Source organism: Nerophis lumbriciformis, linkage group LG03 (assembly GCF_033978685.3).
Source record: "Nerophis lumbriciformis linkage group LG03, RoL_Nlum_v2.1, whole genome shotgun sequence".
NCBI classification, from domain to species: Eukaryota; Metazoa; Chordata; class Actinopteri; order Syngnathiformes; family Syngnathidae; genus Nerophis; species Nerophis lumbriciformis.
Window position 1 is genome coordinate 65,132,501 of NC_084550.2, and position 14,121 is coordinate 65,146,621.

The 14,121-nt window shown below is 39.7% G+C and overlaps 1 protein-coding gene across 3 annotated transcripts in view; it reads right to left on the reverse strand.

Moving 5' to 3' along the window:
- The window catches only part of st3gal3b (ST3 beta-galactoside alpha-2,3-sialyltransferase 3b), a 223,481-nt gene that overhangs the window by 1,306 nt on the left and 208,054 nt on the right, over positions 1–14,121 (reverse strand). For all 3 annotated transcript variants that reach the window (XM_061941399.2, XM_061941391.2, XM_061941383.2), the window contains one exon: positions 10,223–10,369. In XM_061941399.2, coding sequence (XP_061797383.1) covers positions 10,223–10,369 — 147 coding nt within the window. The remainder of the gene's footprint in view (positions 1–10,222; positions 10,370–14,121) is intronic.

Consider the following 14,121-nt stretch of genomic DNA (forward strand, 5'->3'; position numbering starts at 1 on the left):
TACCGGTCGATCGCGGAGGGTGTGTCAGTCGATCACCAGCCAGGCATTAAAAAAAATAGTCCTAAAAATGAGCGATCATAAATCTTCACTATGACGTCACTTTCGTCACTTGATTGGCATTCACGGCACCCGAGGGTCTTCTGAGATGACGCTGGCTGCTGCCAGCTCATTAAAATTACCGACAGGAAGGCGAGAAACACTTTATTTCAACAGACTCTGGCGCCGTACCTGTCGTCAAAACTCCAAAGACCGACTGCACAGTTGCGCTAACAAAATAAGAGTCTCAGAAAGCTGGCGTGCACAAGCTAGCAAGCTACGGAGTTTGCCGACAATGTATTTCTTGTAAAGTGTATACAAAGGAGTACGGAAGCTGGACAAATAAGATGCCAAAAACCAACCACTTTCATGTGGTATTGGACAGAAAGGAGGACTTTTTTTCTCCTCCATTCGAAAATGCGGACATTATCAGCACCACTGTCTGATTCCAATCAATGCAAGTCATCAGAATCAGGTAATACACCAACTTTTATTCTTGTCTTCATGAAAGAAAGGAATCTATATGTGTTAAACATGCTTGTATTATCTTTAAACACCTTTAACTTATTAACAATATTAACTATATGTGTTAAACATGCTTGTGTTATCTTTAAACACCTTTAAGTTGTTAACAATATTAACTATATGTATTAAACATTCTTGTATTATCATTAAACACCTTTAATTTTTTAACAATATTAACTATATGTGTTAAACATGCTTGCATTATCATTAAACACCTTTAAGTTGTTAACAATATTAACTATATGTGTTAAACATGCTTGTATTATCATTAAACACCTTTAACTTGTTAACAATATTAACTATATGTATTAAACATGCTTGTATTATCATTAAACACCTTTAATTTTTTAACAATATTAACTATATGTGTTAAACATGATTGTGTTATCTTTAAACACCTTTAAGTTGTTAACAATATTAACTATATGTATTAAACATTCTTGTATTATCATTAAACACCTTTAATTTTTTAACACTATTAACTATATGTGTTAAACATGCTTGCATTATCATTAAACACCTTTAAGTTGTTAACAATATTAACTATATGTATTAAACATTCTTGTATTATCATTAAACACCTTTAATTTTTTAACAATATTAAAACTATGTGTTAAACATGCTTGCATTATCATTAAACACCTTTAATTTTTTAACAATATTAACTATGTGTTAAACATGCTTGTATTATCATTAAACACCTGTAACTTGTTAACAATATTAACTATATGTGTTAAACATGCTTGTATTATCTTTAAACACCTTTAACTTGTTAACAATATTAACTATATGTATTAAACATACTTGTATTATCATTAAACACCTTTAATTTTTTTAACAATATTAACTATATGTGTTAAACATGTTTGCATTATCATTAAACACCTTTAACTTAACAAAAACATATATTTCATAAATAAGTAAATATAAATGATATATATGAATGAGGTAGATCCCCACGACTTGATCAATTGAAAAGTAGCTCGCCTGCAGAAAAAGCGTGAGCACCTCTGCATTAAACAATGTAACAAGGTTTTCCAAAATACATCAACTCAAGTTATGGGAAAAAGTGCCAACATGGCACTGCCATATTTATTATTGAAGTCACAAAATGCATTTTTTATTTATTTAACATGCCTCAAAACAGCAGCTTGGAGTTTGGGACATGCTCTCCCTGAAAGAGCATGAGGAGGTTGAGGTGGGCGGGGTTGTAGCGTCCCGGAAGAGTTAGTGCTGCAAGGGTTTCTGGGTATTTGTTCTGTTGTGTTACGGTGCGGATGTGCTCCCGAAATGTGTTTGTCATTAGGGATGTCCGACAATATTAACCTGCCTATATTATCGGCCAATAAATGTGTTAAAATGTAATATCGGAAATTATCGAGATCGTTTTTTTTTTATTATCGGTATCGTTTAAAAAAAAAATTGTTTTTATTAAATCAACATAAAAAACACAAGATACACTTACAATTTGTGCACCAACCCAAAAAACTCATTCACACAAAAGGGTTGTTTCTTTCTGTTATTAATATTCTGGTTCCTACATTATATATCAATATATATCAATACAGTCTGCAAGGGATACAGTCCGTAAGCACACATGATTGTGCGTGCTGCTGGTCCACTAATAGTACTAACCTTTAGCAGTTAATTTGACTAATTTTCATTAATTACTAGCTGCTATGTAACTGTTTTTATATTGTTTTACTTTCTATTTTATTCAAGAAAATGTTTTTAATTCATTGATCTTATTTTATTGATTTTTAAAAAAAGTACCTTATCTTCGCCATACCTGGTTGTCTAAATTAGGCATAATAATGTGTTAATTCCACGACTGCATATATCGGTTGATATCGGTATCGGTAATTAAAGAGTTGGACAATATCGGAAATCGGCAAAATGGCATTATCGGACATCCCTATTTGTCATTCTTGTTTGGTGTGGGTTCACAGTGTGGCGCATATTTGTAACAGTGTTAGTTGTTTATACGGCCACCCTCAGTGTGACCTGTATGGCTGTTGACCAAGTATGAGTTGCATTCACTTGTGTGTGTGAAAAGCCGTAGATATTATGTGATTGGGCCGGCACGCAAAGGCAGTGCCTTTAAAGTTTATTGGCGCTCTGTACTTCTCCCTACGTCCGTGTACACAGCGGCGTTTTAAAAAGTCATACATTTTACTTTTTGAAACAGATACCGATAATTTCCGATATCACATTTTAAAGTATTTATCGGCCGATAATATCGGCAGTCCGATATTACCGGACATCTCTATACACAACATCTGTTAAATAGCTATGCCCGTCCCTATTCTTCCACCTTTCTCTACATGCTTATTCCTATTCTCCCATCCAGACTGTGGACACACCTAACCCGCGTAAAGGAGACACAAATGCCTAAATCTGGAGAGTCCAAACTACTGCAAGCTGACGTGTTCATTTTGAACCTGCTTAAAAAGGGTGCCTCCACCTTAATATTAAATATCTGCCTGTATAATTGCTGCAATTATGCCCCCTTCTAGTGGACAGTGGGAGTAATTGAGGTTGATGACCATGAAATGCACTTTGAAGTGAAAACAGCACAGCATTTTGATGTATGACCCAATCCAGACAACCTTTCCCACTCATGGTGAAAATAAACTAACGCAAAAGTCAACACACATAACAACCTGCTCACTGAACTTTGTACATATTACAAATAAATGTCCAAAACACAACACATAATTCAAAAATGACACCCGTTTAAATCCTCTGCAATGCATGATGCAAAACACTCTCCACACTTATCCATGTTTGCCGCAATTTAGCTGCTTGATATTTCTGATTGATTACAGAACTTTGAGGTCGTCACGGAAGTAAACAAGGTGCATACACACACTATATTGCCAAAAGTATTTGGCCACCCATCGAAAATGATGAGAATCAGGTGTTTTAATCACTTGGCCAGGTGTATAAAATCAAGCATTTACGCATGGAGACTGTTTCTATAAACATTTGTGAAAGAATGGGCCGCTCTCAGTTATTTCCAGCGTGGAACTGTCACAGGAGGCCACCTGTGCAACAAATCCAGTCGTGAAATTTCCTCGCTCCAAAATATTCCAACTTTATTATAAGAAAAGTGAAGAGTTTGGGAACAACAGCAAGTCAGCCACCAAGTGATAGGCCACGTAAATTGACAGAGGGGTCAGCGGATGCACAGTCAGTTGCTACAGAGCTCCAAACTTCATGTGACCTTCCAATTAGCCCACGTACAGTACGCAGAGAGCTTTATGGAATGGGATTCCATGGCCGAGCAGCTGCATCTAAGCCATACATCACCAAGTCCAATGCAAAGTGTGGGATGCAGTGGTGTAAAGCACGTCGTCACTGGACTCTAGAGCAGTGGAGACGCCTTCTCTGGCTTTTCCATCTGGCAATCTGATGGACCAGTCTGGGTTTGGAGGTTGCCAGGAGAACGCTACATTTCGGACTGCATTGTGCCGAGTGTGAAATTTTGGTGGAGGAGGAATTATGCGGTGGGGTTGTTTTTCAGGATTTGGGGATGGCCCCTTAGTTCCAGTGAAAGGAACTTTGAATGCTACAGGATACCAAAACATTTTGGACATTTCCATGCTCCCAACCTTGTGGGAACAGTTTGGAGCGGGCCCCTTCCTCTTCCAACATGACTGTGCACCAGTGCACAAAGCAAGGTCCATAAAGACATGGATGACAGAGTCTGGTGTGGATGAACTTGACTGGCCTGCACAGAGTCCTGACTTGAACACTTTTGGGATGAATTAGAACGGAGACTGAGAGCCAGGCCTTCTCCACCAACATCAGTGTGTCACCTCACCAATGCGCTTTTGGAAGAATGGTGGAAAATTCCTACAAACACACTCCGCAACCTTGTGGACAGCCTTCCTAGAAGAGTTGAAGCTGTAATAGCTGCAAAAGGTGGACCCACATCATATTGAACCCTATGGGTTAGGAATGGGATGGCACTTCAAGTTCATATGTGAGTCAAGGCAGGTGGCCAAATACACCCATCCAAATGATCAGAATCAGGTGTCCTAATCACTTGGAGGAATCATGGTGTGGGGTTGTTTTTCAGGAGTTGGGCTTGGCTCCTTAGTTCCAGTGAAAGGAACTTTGAATGCTCCAGGATACCAAAACATTTTGGACAATTCCATGGGATGGCACTTCAAGTTCATATGGGAGTAAAGGCAGGTGGCCAAATACCTTTGGCAATATAGTGTATATATATATATATATATATATATACATATATATATTAGAGATGCGCGCATAGGCAATTATTTCATCCGCAACCGCATCAGAAAGTCGTCAACCAGCCGCCATCCACCCGAGCTAACATTTGATCAGAACCGCACCCGCCCGTTGTTATATATCTAATATAGACGATGCAAGGCATTAGTGAGGTTATAAAGCTTTTGCCTGTTAAAGAAAGGAGACTGATCCAATGCAGCACAGACATTCGCGTGCCACGCTGTCACGGCCCAGACGCACACCAGTGCGCAATCATATGGGAGCCGCGCTGAGCGCACCTCCAAGCGCGTCTCGCTGCCGGCGACGGCCGGGTATGGGCCCGACGCTCCAGCGCCATCCATTTTCAGGGCTAGTTGATTCGGCAGGTGGGTTGTTACACACTCCTTAGCGGGTTCCGACTTCCATGGCCACCGTCCTGCTGTCTATATCAACCAGGGTGAGCCCCACCCCTTTCGTGAGCGCACTGCGCGCGGAGTGACCCCTGTTACGCGCCCCCGGCAACAGGGGTGGCGGGCAGGTAAGCTGCGCGGGCGGAGTGACCCCTGTTACGAGCCCCCGGCCACGGGGGTGGCGGGCAGGTAAGCTGCTTACCTGCTGCGCGTGACGCCGGCCGCGGCGAAGGCGGACGAGGCGGGGTGTCGGTGCGTTGGGCGCGGTGGTGACCCTGGACGTGCGTCGGGCCCTTCTAGCGGATCGCCTCAGCTACGGCTCCCGGTGGGGCCCTCTCGGGGGAAGGGGCCTCGGTCCCGGACCCCGGCGAGGCGTCCCTTCTCCGCTGCGTAAAAGTGTCCATCTCTTTTTTTTTTTTTCTTCTGTTGTGGCATATGCTGCAGGTGCCTGCTCGTTTTTCGTATGTGGGTAACAACATTTAACTATGTATATATATTTCCGAATTGGTTTAACTGCCACCCGCCTGAATCTATTTAAAATCTAATTTATTTTTTTTTCAACCGCCCGACCCGACCCGCGGATAAAATCTAATTTTTTTAAATTTCATCCGCCCGATCCGCGGATAATCCGCGGACTCCGCGGTTGTGCCCGCAAACCACGCATCTCTAATATATATATATATATATATATATATATATATATATATATATATATATATATATATATATATATATATATATATATATATATATATATATATATATATACACACAGGGCTTCAATTTAACCGCGGCAACTGTTTCGACTGCCCTTGCTGTTTGTCGCAATGCCCTAAAATTGACCACCATGGACGGCGACAACATGCAAATAAAATATATTAATTAAAATATTTTGGGTGGGTGTGCTCTATATTCTGGAAAATACGGTCTTATCACTATATAGAAATATATATATATATATATATATATATATATATATATATATATATTTACTTTTTGCTCTTGGACAAACGTAATTGAAGGACCCCTGATCTAAACCTACTGATTAGCCTAGGAAAGAATGCTGTGCGAATGAAAATGTTAAGTAACCCCCTTTGTGAAGAAAGTAATTAATCCTCTAAAACGTCATCTAGTTTTGTATAGTTTGTCAAGTGACAAGTAGTCTTTGAAACACGATCACCTGAGAGAAAACAGACTCTTTCTTTATCGTTATTGATCAACTTTATTATCTGAGCTCAGAGGACCAAACGACTGGCACGCACGACGAATGGCCGACGATGACAGCGTTGATGAAGATGATAATAAACGCCGGCGTCTCCCCGGGAGTTTAGAGGGAGGTTATCATCAAACGGCGTTCATGGTTTACACCCATCAGCACTACGGCGACATGGCTGCTGGCAGAGTAAACAGTGTGAGGAAGAAGATAAAGGGTGATTTAGCACGTTGCTGGCGTGGTCCTACGTCGAGTGAGAACGACCCAGGCCTTTTTATTTGGCAGACTCATTTTTCAACCATTTCCAAACACTGGCCAGAGAAATGATGCTCAGAGCTGCTGACAAAGAAAAGAATCGCCATACGCAGCTTTATAGGATTCCTGTCAGTAATAAACACCAACATAGATACTTTAGAACAGGAGATAATGAAAGTAAACAAATCTGCAGTGTAGTAAAGTAAAAAATGTCTGCTTATGTTATATTATTCTTTTATTTTTCCATATTTAGCATATTGTGTTGAAGTTTGGGGAAATGTTTTATAGAACAAACATAGGCCCAATAATTAAACTTCAAAAAAGGGTCATTAGAATAATACACAAAGCGTGCTACTATGAACATACCAATCCATTATTCATAAGTTCTAATGTGTTAACATTTTCAGATATTGTGTTTTTAAAAACAATGGAAATTATGTTTGGAGTAAAGAACAACAGCCTTCCAGCTTGTATTCTCGCCTCCTGCACCCCCGCCGTAGAATGCACGGCAACCCCTGACGGGAGTGTTATATCAACTAAAGCCCACACTTAAACTTTCCACGTGCAAGATTGAATCTATTTAAAAAAGTTATTTCATAAGAAGCCAAAAAGTGCAAAAACAATAATGTTCATGTTGGAGGAGTTGTGAATGACTGCAGGGCCACAACATTAGGTACACCTGCAGACTGCAGGTGTGCCTAATTCACAACTCCTCCAACACGAACATTATTGTTTTTGCACTTTTTGGCTTCTTATTAAATAACTTTTGTAACCTATTTTTATGGGCTTTTTTTATGTTATATCATTCTTTTATTTTTCCATATTTAGCATAATGTGTTGAAGTTTGGGAAAATGTTTATAGAACAAACATAGGCCCAAAAAAGGGTCATTAGAATAATACACAAAGCGTGCTACTATAAACATACCAATCCATCATTTATAAGTTCTAATGTGTTAACATTTTCAGATATTGTGTTTTTAAAAACAATGGAAATTATGTTTGGAGTAAAGAACAACAGCCTTCCTGCTTGTATTCTTAAGTTATTTCAATTAAGAGGAGAAAACTATAATTTACGGGGGATATTGATTTGTGAAATAGGTAAAGTAAGAACAAATATAAAATACAAATGTATTTCAGTTTTAGGAGTTAAATGGTGGAACAAGCTCAGTGATGAGTTGAAGACATGTACTTCTTTGTTAAGGTTTAAGAAAACCTTGAAAGGTGAAATAATTGAAAATTATAAAATATAGTAACAATTACTTTCATCCTATTGATTTTTTTTTTTCTTAAACGTTGATCTTATTTTCACTGAATGTATAGGATAGGCAAATATAAGCTTTGGCTTCAGCCTATTCCTTTTTCGGTCATTCTTTTTATTTTACTTTATTTTTGTGTGTAAATGTGTATGATTGTTAAATATGTGTAATCTGTACTGTTAAACTGTTCACACAAAATGGTTAAAGGGGAACATTATCACCAGACCTATGTAAGCGTCAATATATACCTTGATGTTGCAGAAAAAAAGACCATATATTTTTTTAACCGATTTCCGAACTCTAAATGGGTGAATTTTGGCGAATTAAACGCCTTTCTATTATTCGCTCTCAGAGCGATGACGTCACAATGTGACGTCGCATCAGGAAGCAATCCGCCATTTTCTCAAACACCGAGTCAAATCAGCTCTGTTTTTTTCCGTTTTTTCGACTGTTTTCCGTACCTTGGAGACATCATGCCTGGTCGGTGTGTTGTCGGAGGGTGTAACAACACGAACAGGGACAGATTCAAGTTGCACCAGTGGCCCAAAGATGCGAAAGTGGCAAGAAATTGGACTTTTGTTCCGCACACTTTACCGACGAAAGCTGTGCTACGACAGAGATGGCAAGAATGTGTGGATATCCTGAGACACTCAAAGCAGATGCATTTCCAACGATAAAGTCAAAGAATTCTGCCGCCAGACCCCCATTGAATCTGCCGGAATGTGTGAGCAATTCAGGGACAAAGGACCTCGGTAGCACGGCAAGCAATGGCGGCAGTTTGTTCCCGCAGATGAGCGAGCTAAACCCCCCTGGATGTCTTGGCTCACACCGTCCCGAAGATGATCAAGAGAAGAATATCGACCCTAGCTTCCCTGGCCTGCTGACATGAGGGTATGTCTACAGAATATATTAATTAATGAAAATTGGGCTGTCTGCACTCTCAAAGTGCATGTTGTTGCCAAATGTATTTCATATGCTGTAAACCTAGTTCATAGTTGTTAGTTTCCTTTAATGCCAAACAAACACATACCAATCGTTGGTTAGAAGGTGATCGCCGAATTCGTCCTCGCTTTCTCCCGTGTCGCTGGCTGTCGTGTCGTTTTCGTCGGTTTCGCTTGCATACGGTTCAAACCGATATGGCTCAATAGCTTCAGTTTCTTCTTCAATTTCGTTTTCGCTACCTGCCTCCACACTACAACCATCCGTTTCAATACATGCGTAATCTGTTGAATCGCTTAAGCCGCTGAAATCCGAGTCTGAATCCGAGCTAATGTCGCTATAGCTTGCTGTTCTTTCCGCCATGTTTGTTTGTGTTGGCTTCACTATGTGACGTGACGTGACAGGAAAATGGACGGGTGTATATAACGATGGTTAAAATCAGGCACTTTGAAGCTTTTTTTAGGGATATTGCGTGATGGGTAAAATTTTGAAAAAAACTTTGAAAAATATAATAAGCCACTGGGAACTGATTTTTAATGGTTTTAACAATTCTGAAATTGTGATAATGTTCCCCTTTAATGGTTGATTATATGACCGAAATAAACGTATTTCATTCATTCATTCATAGTTCATTATCAGTATGAACACCTATTGCTAGTTTTTTTTACTCGTCACTCATTTGGCGTAAACTGAGGCACATCATGATATTTTTCAAATAATTTTTCTTCTGTAAAATTATTTTTCATTTAATCAAACTTCAATTTAATTTGATGTATATTTTGTAATAAATCTAAATAATGGGAAATCATTTGAATTATTTTAATAATATTTTTTTGTGCAAAATACAAAATGTAACATAATTCAAACAAAGTTGGATATGTTCCTGGCTAGGGTTGCAAAGGGGTGGAAAGTTTCCGGTAAATTTACGGAAATTTACCACGCAAAGTGAAGCTTGGGAAGTTGGGAAATTTTGACCCTTTTTTGATTATTCAAAGTTGGACACCGTCCATCTTATTCTGTAGAATAAGATAAGCTCGTAAAACAGTAATGCAATGCCACACACAAACATAAATAGTCCGCTAAACAATTGGAGTAGTCTTTAAAAATATTTTACTGATGGACAAATGAATAGAAATAGGCTAGATGAATAAATTGGCATGTGTTGCAATGTTAAGATTTCATCATTGATATATAAACTATCAGACTGCGTGGTCGGTAGTAGTGGCTTTCAGTAGGCCTTTAAGGGACGTTAGAAAATAACTTGTTAACAAATTGTACATAAACCATGAATGCAGTGATCGATGGATGTCAGTTTAGGATGTGCATAGCGCAAAGATGTGACACTCACCTCCTTAATAGCGGACATCTTGACAGTCTCGTAATAGTGCAGCGGGGCGTGGGGCATGCTCATGTCGTAGCCGAAACCGGCCACCGCCACCTCATCACAGTTGTGCAGCGCCATCGTTATGGCAACCGTGCCTAAGGTTGGAATGTTCTGTAGTCAAACACAAAGAAGTTCTGCATCACTCTCATGTCATTTGCTTGGTCTTAAAACTTGCCGAGGGACCCAAAAGGTCCGGTCCCGTATCCGCTTCCTTGCGTCTGTCTCGGGCACCGCTAAGTGACTTTGAAGACCGGGTGATTAACGGTTACCTGTTAGACGTGACCCCTTGTCCCACACCGTGATCTACAGGCTTGAACTGTGCTTCTTAATCGCCTTAGGCTGCCCCAGGTCGCGCGGGAGAGAGGGTTGGGGGGGTACAGAGTATGTGTGTGTTTTGTTTAAAAGAAGAAAGAGTGCAGGGAGGCCCCATTTAAATCATTACCCTGATTTGCAGCCCTCGGGGTAGGTGGACCTGAACCAGCAGCTGGCTAACCCCCTACTGCGAGCTCTAATACAGATTAATTTGCAAGCTAAACAGAACCAATCAACCCACTCATTCATTTGCACATACATAAACATACAGTACCATGGTCAAAAAAGGAGATGGGAAAAGGCTAGAGGGGCCAAAAACACCAGAGCAGAGTTTAAAACCCTGCCATCTGTACTGCATGAGACAACAATGCTACACTCAGAAACACAAATGTGCTAATACAAATGAGCACACACACACTCTCCCACCAGATGCCCACATGTTGAACACATGTTGGGTTCATGAAGGGGTGTTCTGAGGGCCCCACTCGTGTCCCCTCTTGTTCATCTATAGAATTTTGTCATGTTCATTTGTTTCCTGCTAAACATAATTCTGTACTCACACACACAATAAACAAGTGCAGGGTTTTTTATTTTTATTACCGCCACACCTTGAAAATAAGGTTGTTTTTTTACTTGAAAACAAATTAAATATAATATAATGTAGGCCCCAGAAGAAATCAGAAACCACCGAAATCCACGCTACCGATGCCAGATGTAAACAAAACACACGCCGCTGTCTGGAGCGTTGTCAGCATGTCTGTGATGTGGACGTGAATTTGATATATATTGCAGATATACACAAGGACAGCTATGAACAAAATGTGCAAATATTAAGGCACGTTAGAAAATAACTTGTTAACAAATTGTACATAAACCACAGCTGAATGCAGTGATTACCCATTTGATGGGTAAATGATCGGCATTGCCTTTTTTTTACCACCACACCTTGAAAATAAGGTTTTTTACTTGCAAAATAAACATAATATATTGTAGCCCCCAGAAGAAATCACAAAGTCAGACGCTATTTGTAACTTTTATTACCAATCTCATGCTAACAAACGGCACAATTCCAACAGGTTTTACCTCCCATGCAAACACTTGGGTATCGTGAGTCCGCGCTTCCTCAGAAACTAGAGATGTCCGATAATATCGGACTGCCGATATTATCAGCCGATAAATCCTTTAAAATGTAATATCAGAAATTAGCGGTATCGGTTTCAAAAAGTAAAATGTATGACTTTTTAAAACGTGGTACACGGACGTAGGAAGAAGTATAGAGCGCCAATAAACCTTAAAGGCACTGCCTTTGCGTGCTGGCCCAATCACATAATATCTACAGCTTTTCACACACAAGTGAATGCATGCATACTTGGTCAACAGCCATACAGGTCACACTGAGGGTGGCCATATAAACAACTTTAACACTGTTACAAATATGCGCCACACTGTGAACCCACACCAAACAAGAATGACAAACACATTTCGGGAGAACATCCGCACCGTAACACAACAGAACAAATACCCAGAACCCCTTGCAGCACCAACTCTTCCGGGACGGAACAATATACACTACCCGCTACCCCCTCACCCACAACCTCAACCCCGCCCACCTCAACCTCCTCGTGCTCTCTCGGGGAGAGCATGTCCCAAATTCCAAGCTGCTGCTTTGAGGCGTGTTAAAAAAAATAATGCACTTTGTGACTTCAATAATAAATATGGCCGTGCCATGTTGGCATTTTTTTCCATAACTTGACTTGATTTATTTTAGAAAACCTTGTTACATTGTTTAATGCATCCAGCGGGGCATCACAACAAAATTAGGCATAATAATGTGTTAATTCCAAGACTGTATATATATATATATATATATATATATATATATATATTGGTATCGGTTGATATCGGAATCGGTAATTAAGAGTTGGACAATATCGGCAAAAAAGCCATTATCGGACATCTCTATCAGAAACACTTGCTCATTCTTCGCCAATCACCTTTCAGGCACGGACGGTGTGTTTGCAAACATGGGAAAACTGACATTAAATCCAAACCACACAAACATAAAATATTAACATTAGCTGGTCGTTACAATATGAATTGATATATATAACCTATTATTTGTGCACTAATGACAAGTGATGTACCAAAAACTTCCATCCATCCATCCATTTTCTACCGCTTGTCCCTTTTGGGGTCGCGGGGGGTGCTGGAGCCTATCTCAGCTGCATTCGGGCGGAAGGCGGGGTACACCCTGGACAAGTCGCCACCTCATCGCAGGGCCAACACAGATAGACAGACAACATTCACACTCACATTCACACACTAGGGCCAATTTAGTGTTGCCAATCAAACTATCCCCAGGTGCATGTCTTTGGAGGTGGGAGGAAGCCGGAGTACCCGGAGGGAACCCACGCAGTCACGGGGAGAACATGCAAACTCCACACAGAAAGATCCCGAGCCCGGGATTGAACTCAGGACTACTCAGGACCTTCGTATTGTGAGGCACATGCACTAACCCATGTCCTACCGTGCTGCCCCTACCGAAAACTTGACCACCGAAAAAAGACTTTGATCACCGAAACCACGCTATGAAGCTATGTTTACATCCGAAGCCGGAAGTAAACAAACATGATCTGGAGCGTTGTCAGCATGTCTGTGATGTGGACGTAATTTTTATATATATTGCAGATATACCCACAGACTGTCAAGAAGAAAATGTGCAAATATTAAGGGGACAGTGGCGGCTTTAAAGGAGAAAAAGTCCAACTGGAGCAGTAGTGCCAAACAAGTGTGACGTCATGCTCACTGCAGCTCGCCTCTTTCGTCAGGGACATCGAGGGACGGAAGTTAAGATTCTCTAAACACGAGTACATTCTATAATAACACCAGAAGGTGCTAGATTTGCCAGTTTTTAATAAAAAAAAAAAAAAGTCATAAGTCTGGAAACACTTGAAAAAATCTCAAAGTACAAAAGAAGTTACAATTGAAAATATGGCAAAATTATATAAAAAAAAAAAAATATATATATATATATATATATATATATATATATATATATATATATATATATATATATATATATATATATATATATATATATATATATATATATATAATACTAAATCATAAGAACATTTGTTTTGGAATGTGTGTATACATATTTTGAGCCTTTTTAAAGAAAATCATATCAAATTAGGGCTGGGCGATATGGCCTTTTTTAAATATCGCAATATTTTAAGGCCATATCACGATACACGATATACATCTCGATATTTTGCCTTAGCCTTGAATGAACACTTGATGCATATAATCACAGCAGTATGATGATTCTATGTGTCTACATTAAAACATTATTCTTCATACTGCATTAATATATGCTACTTTTAAACTTTCATGCAGAGAGGGAAATCACAACTAAAAAAAAAAATCACTATTTTTTTCATACGGTGTTGATGTGGAAATGTTTGCCTCGGCATTTTGATGGTGTGGGCGTGTGGCACCGAACGGAGATGTTGACGTGCGGAGTAAGCACGGTTCATTCTCGAGCTAGT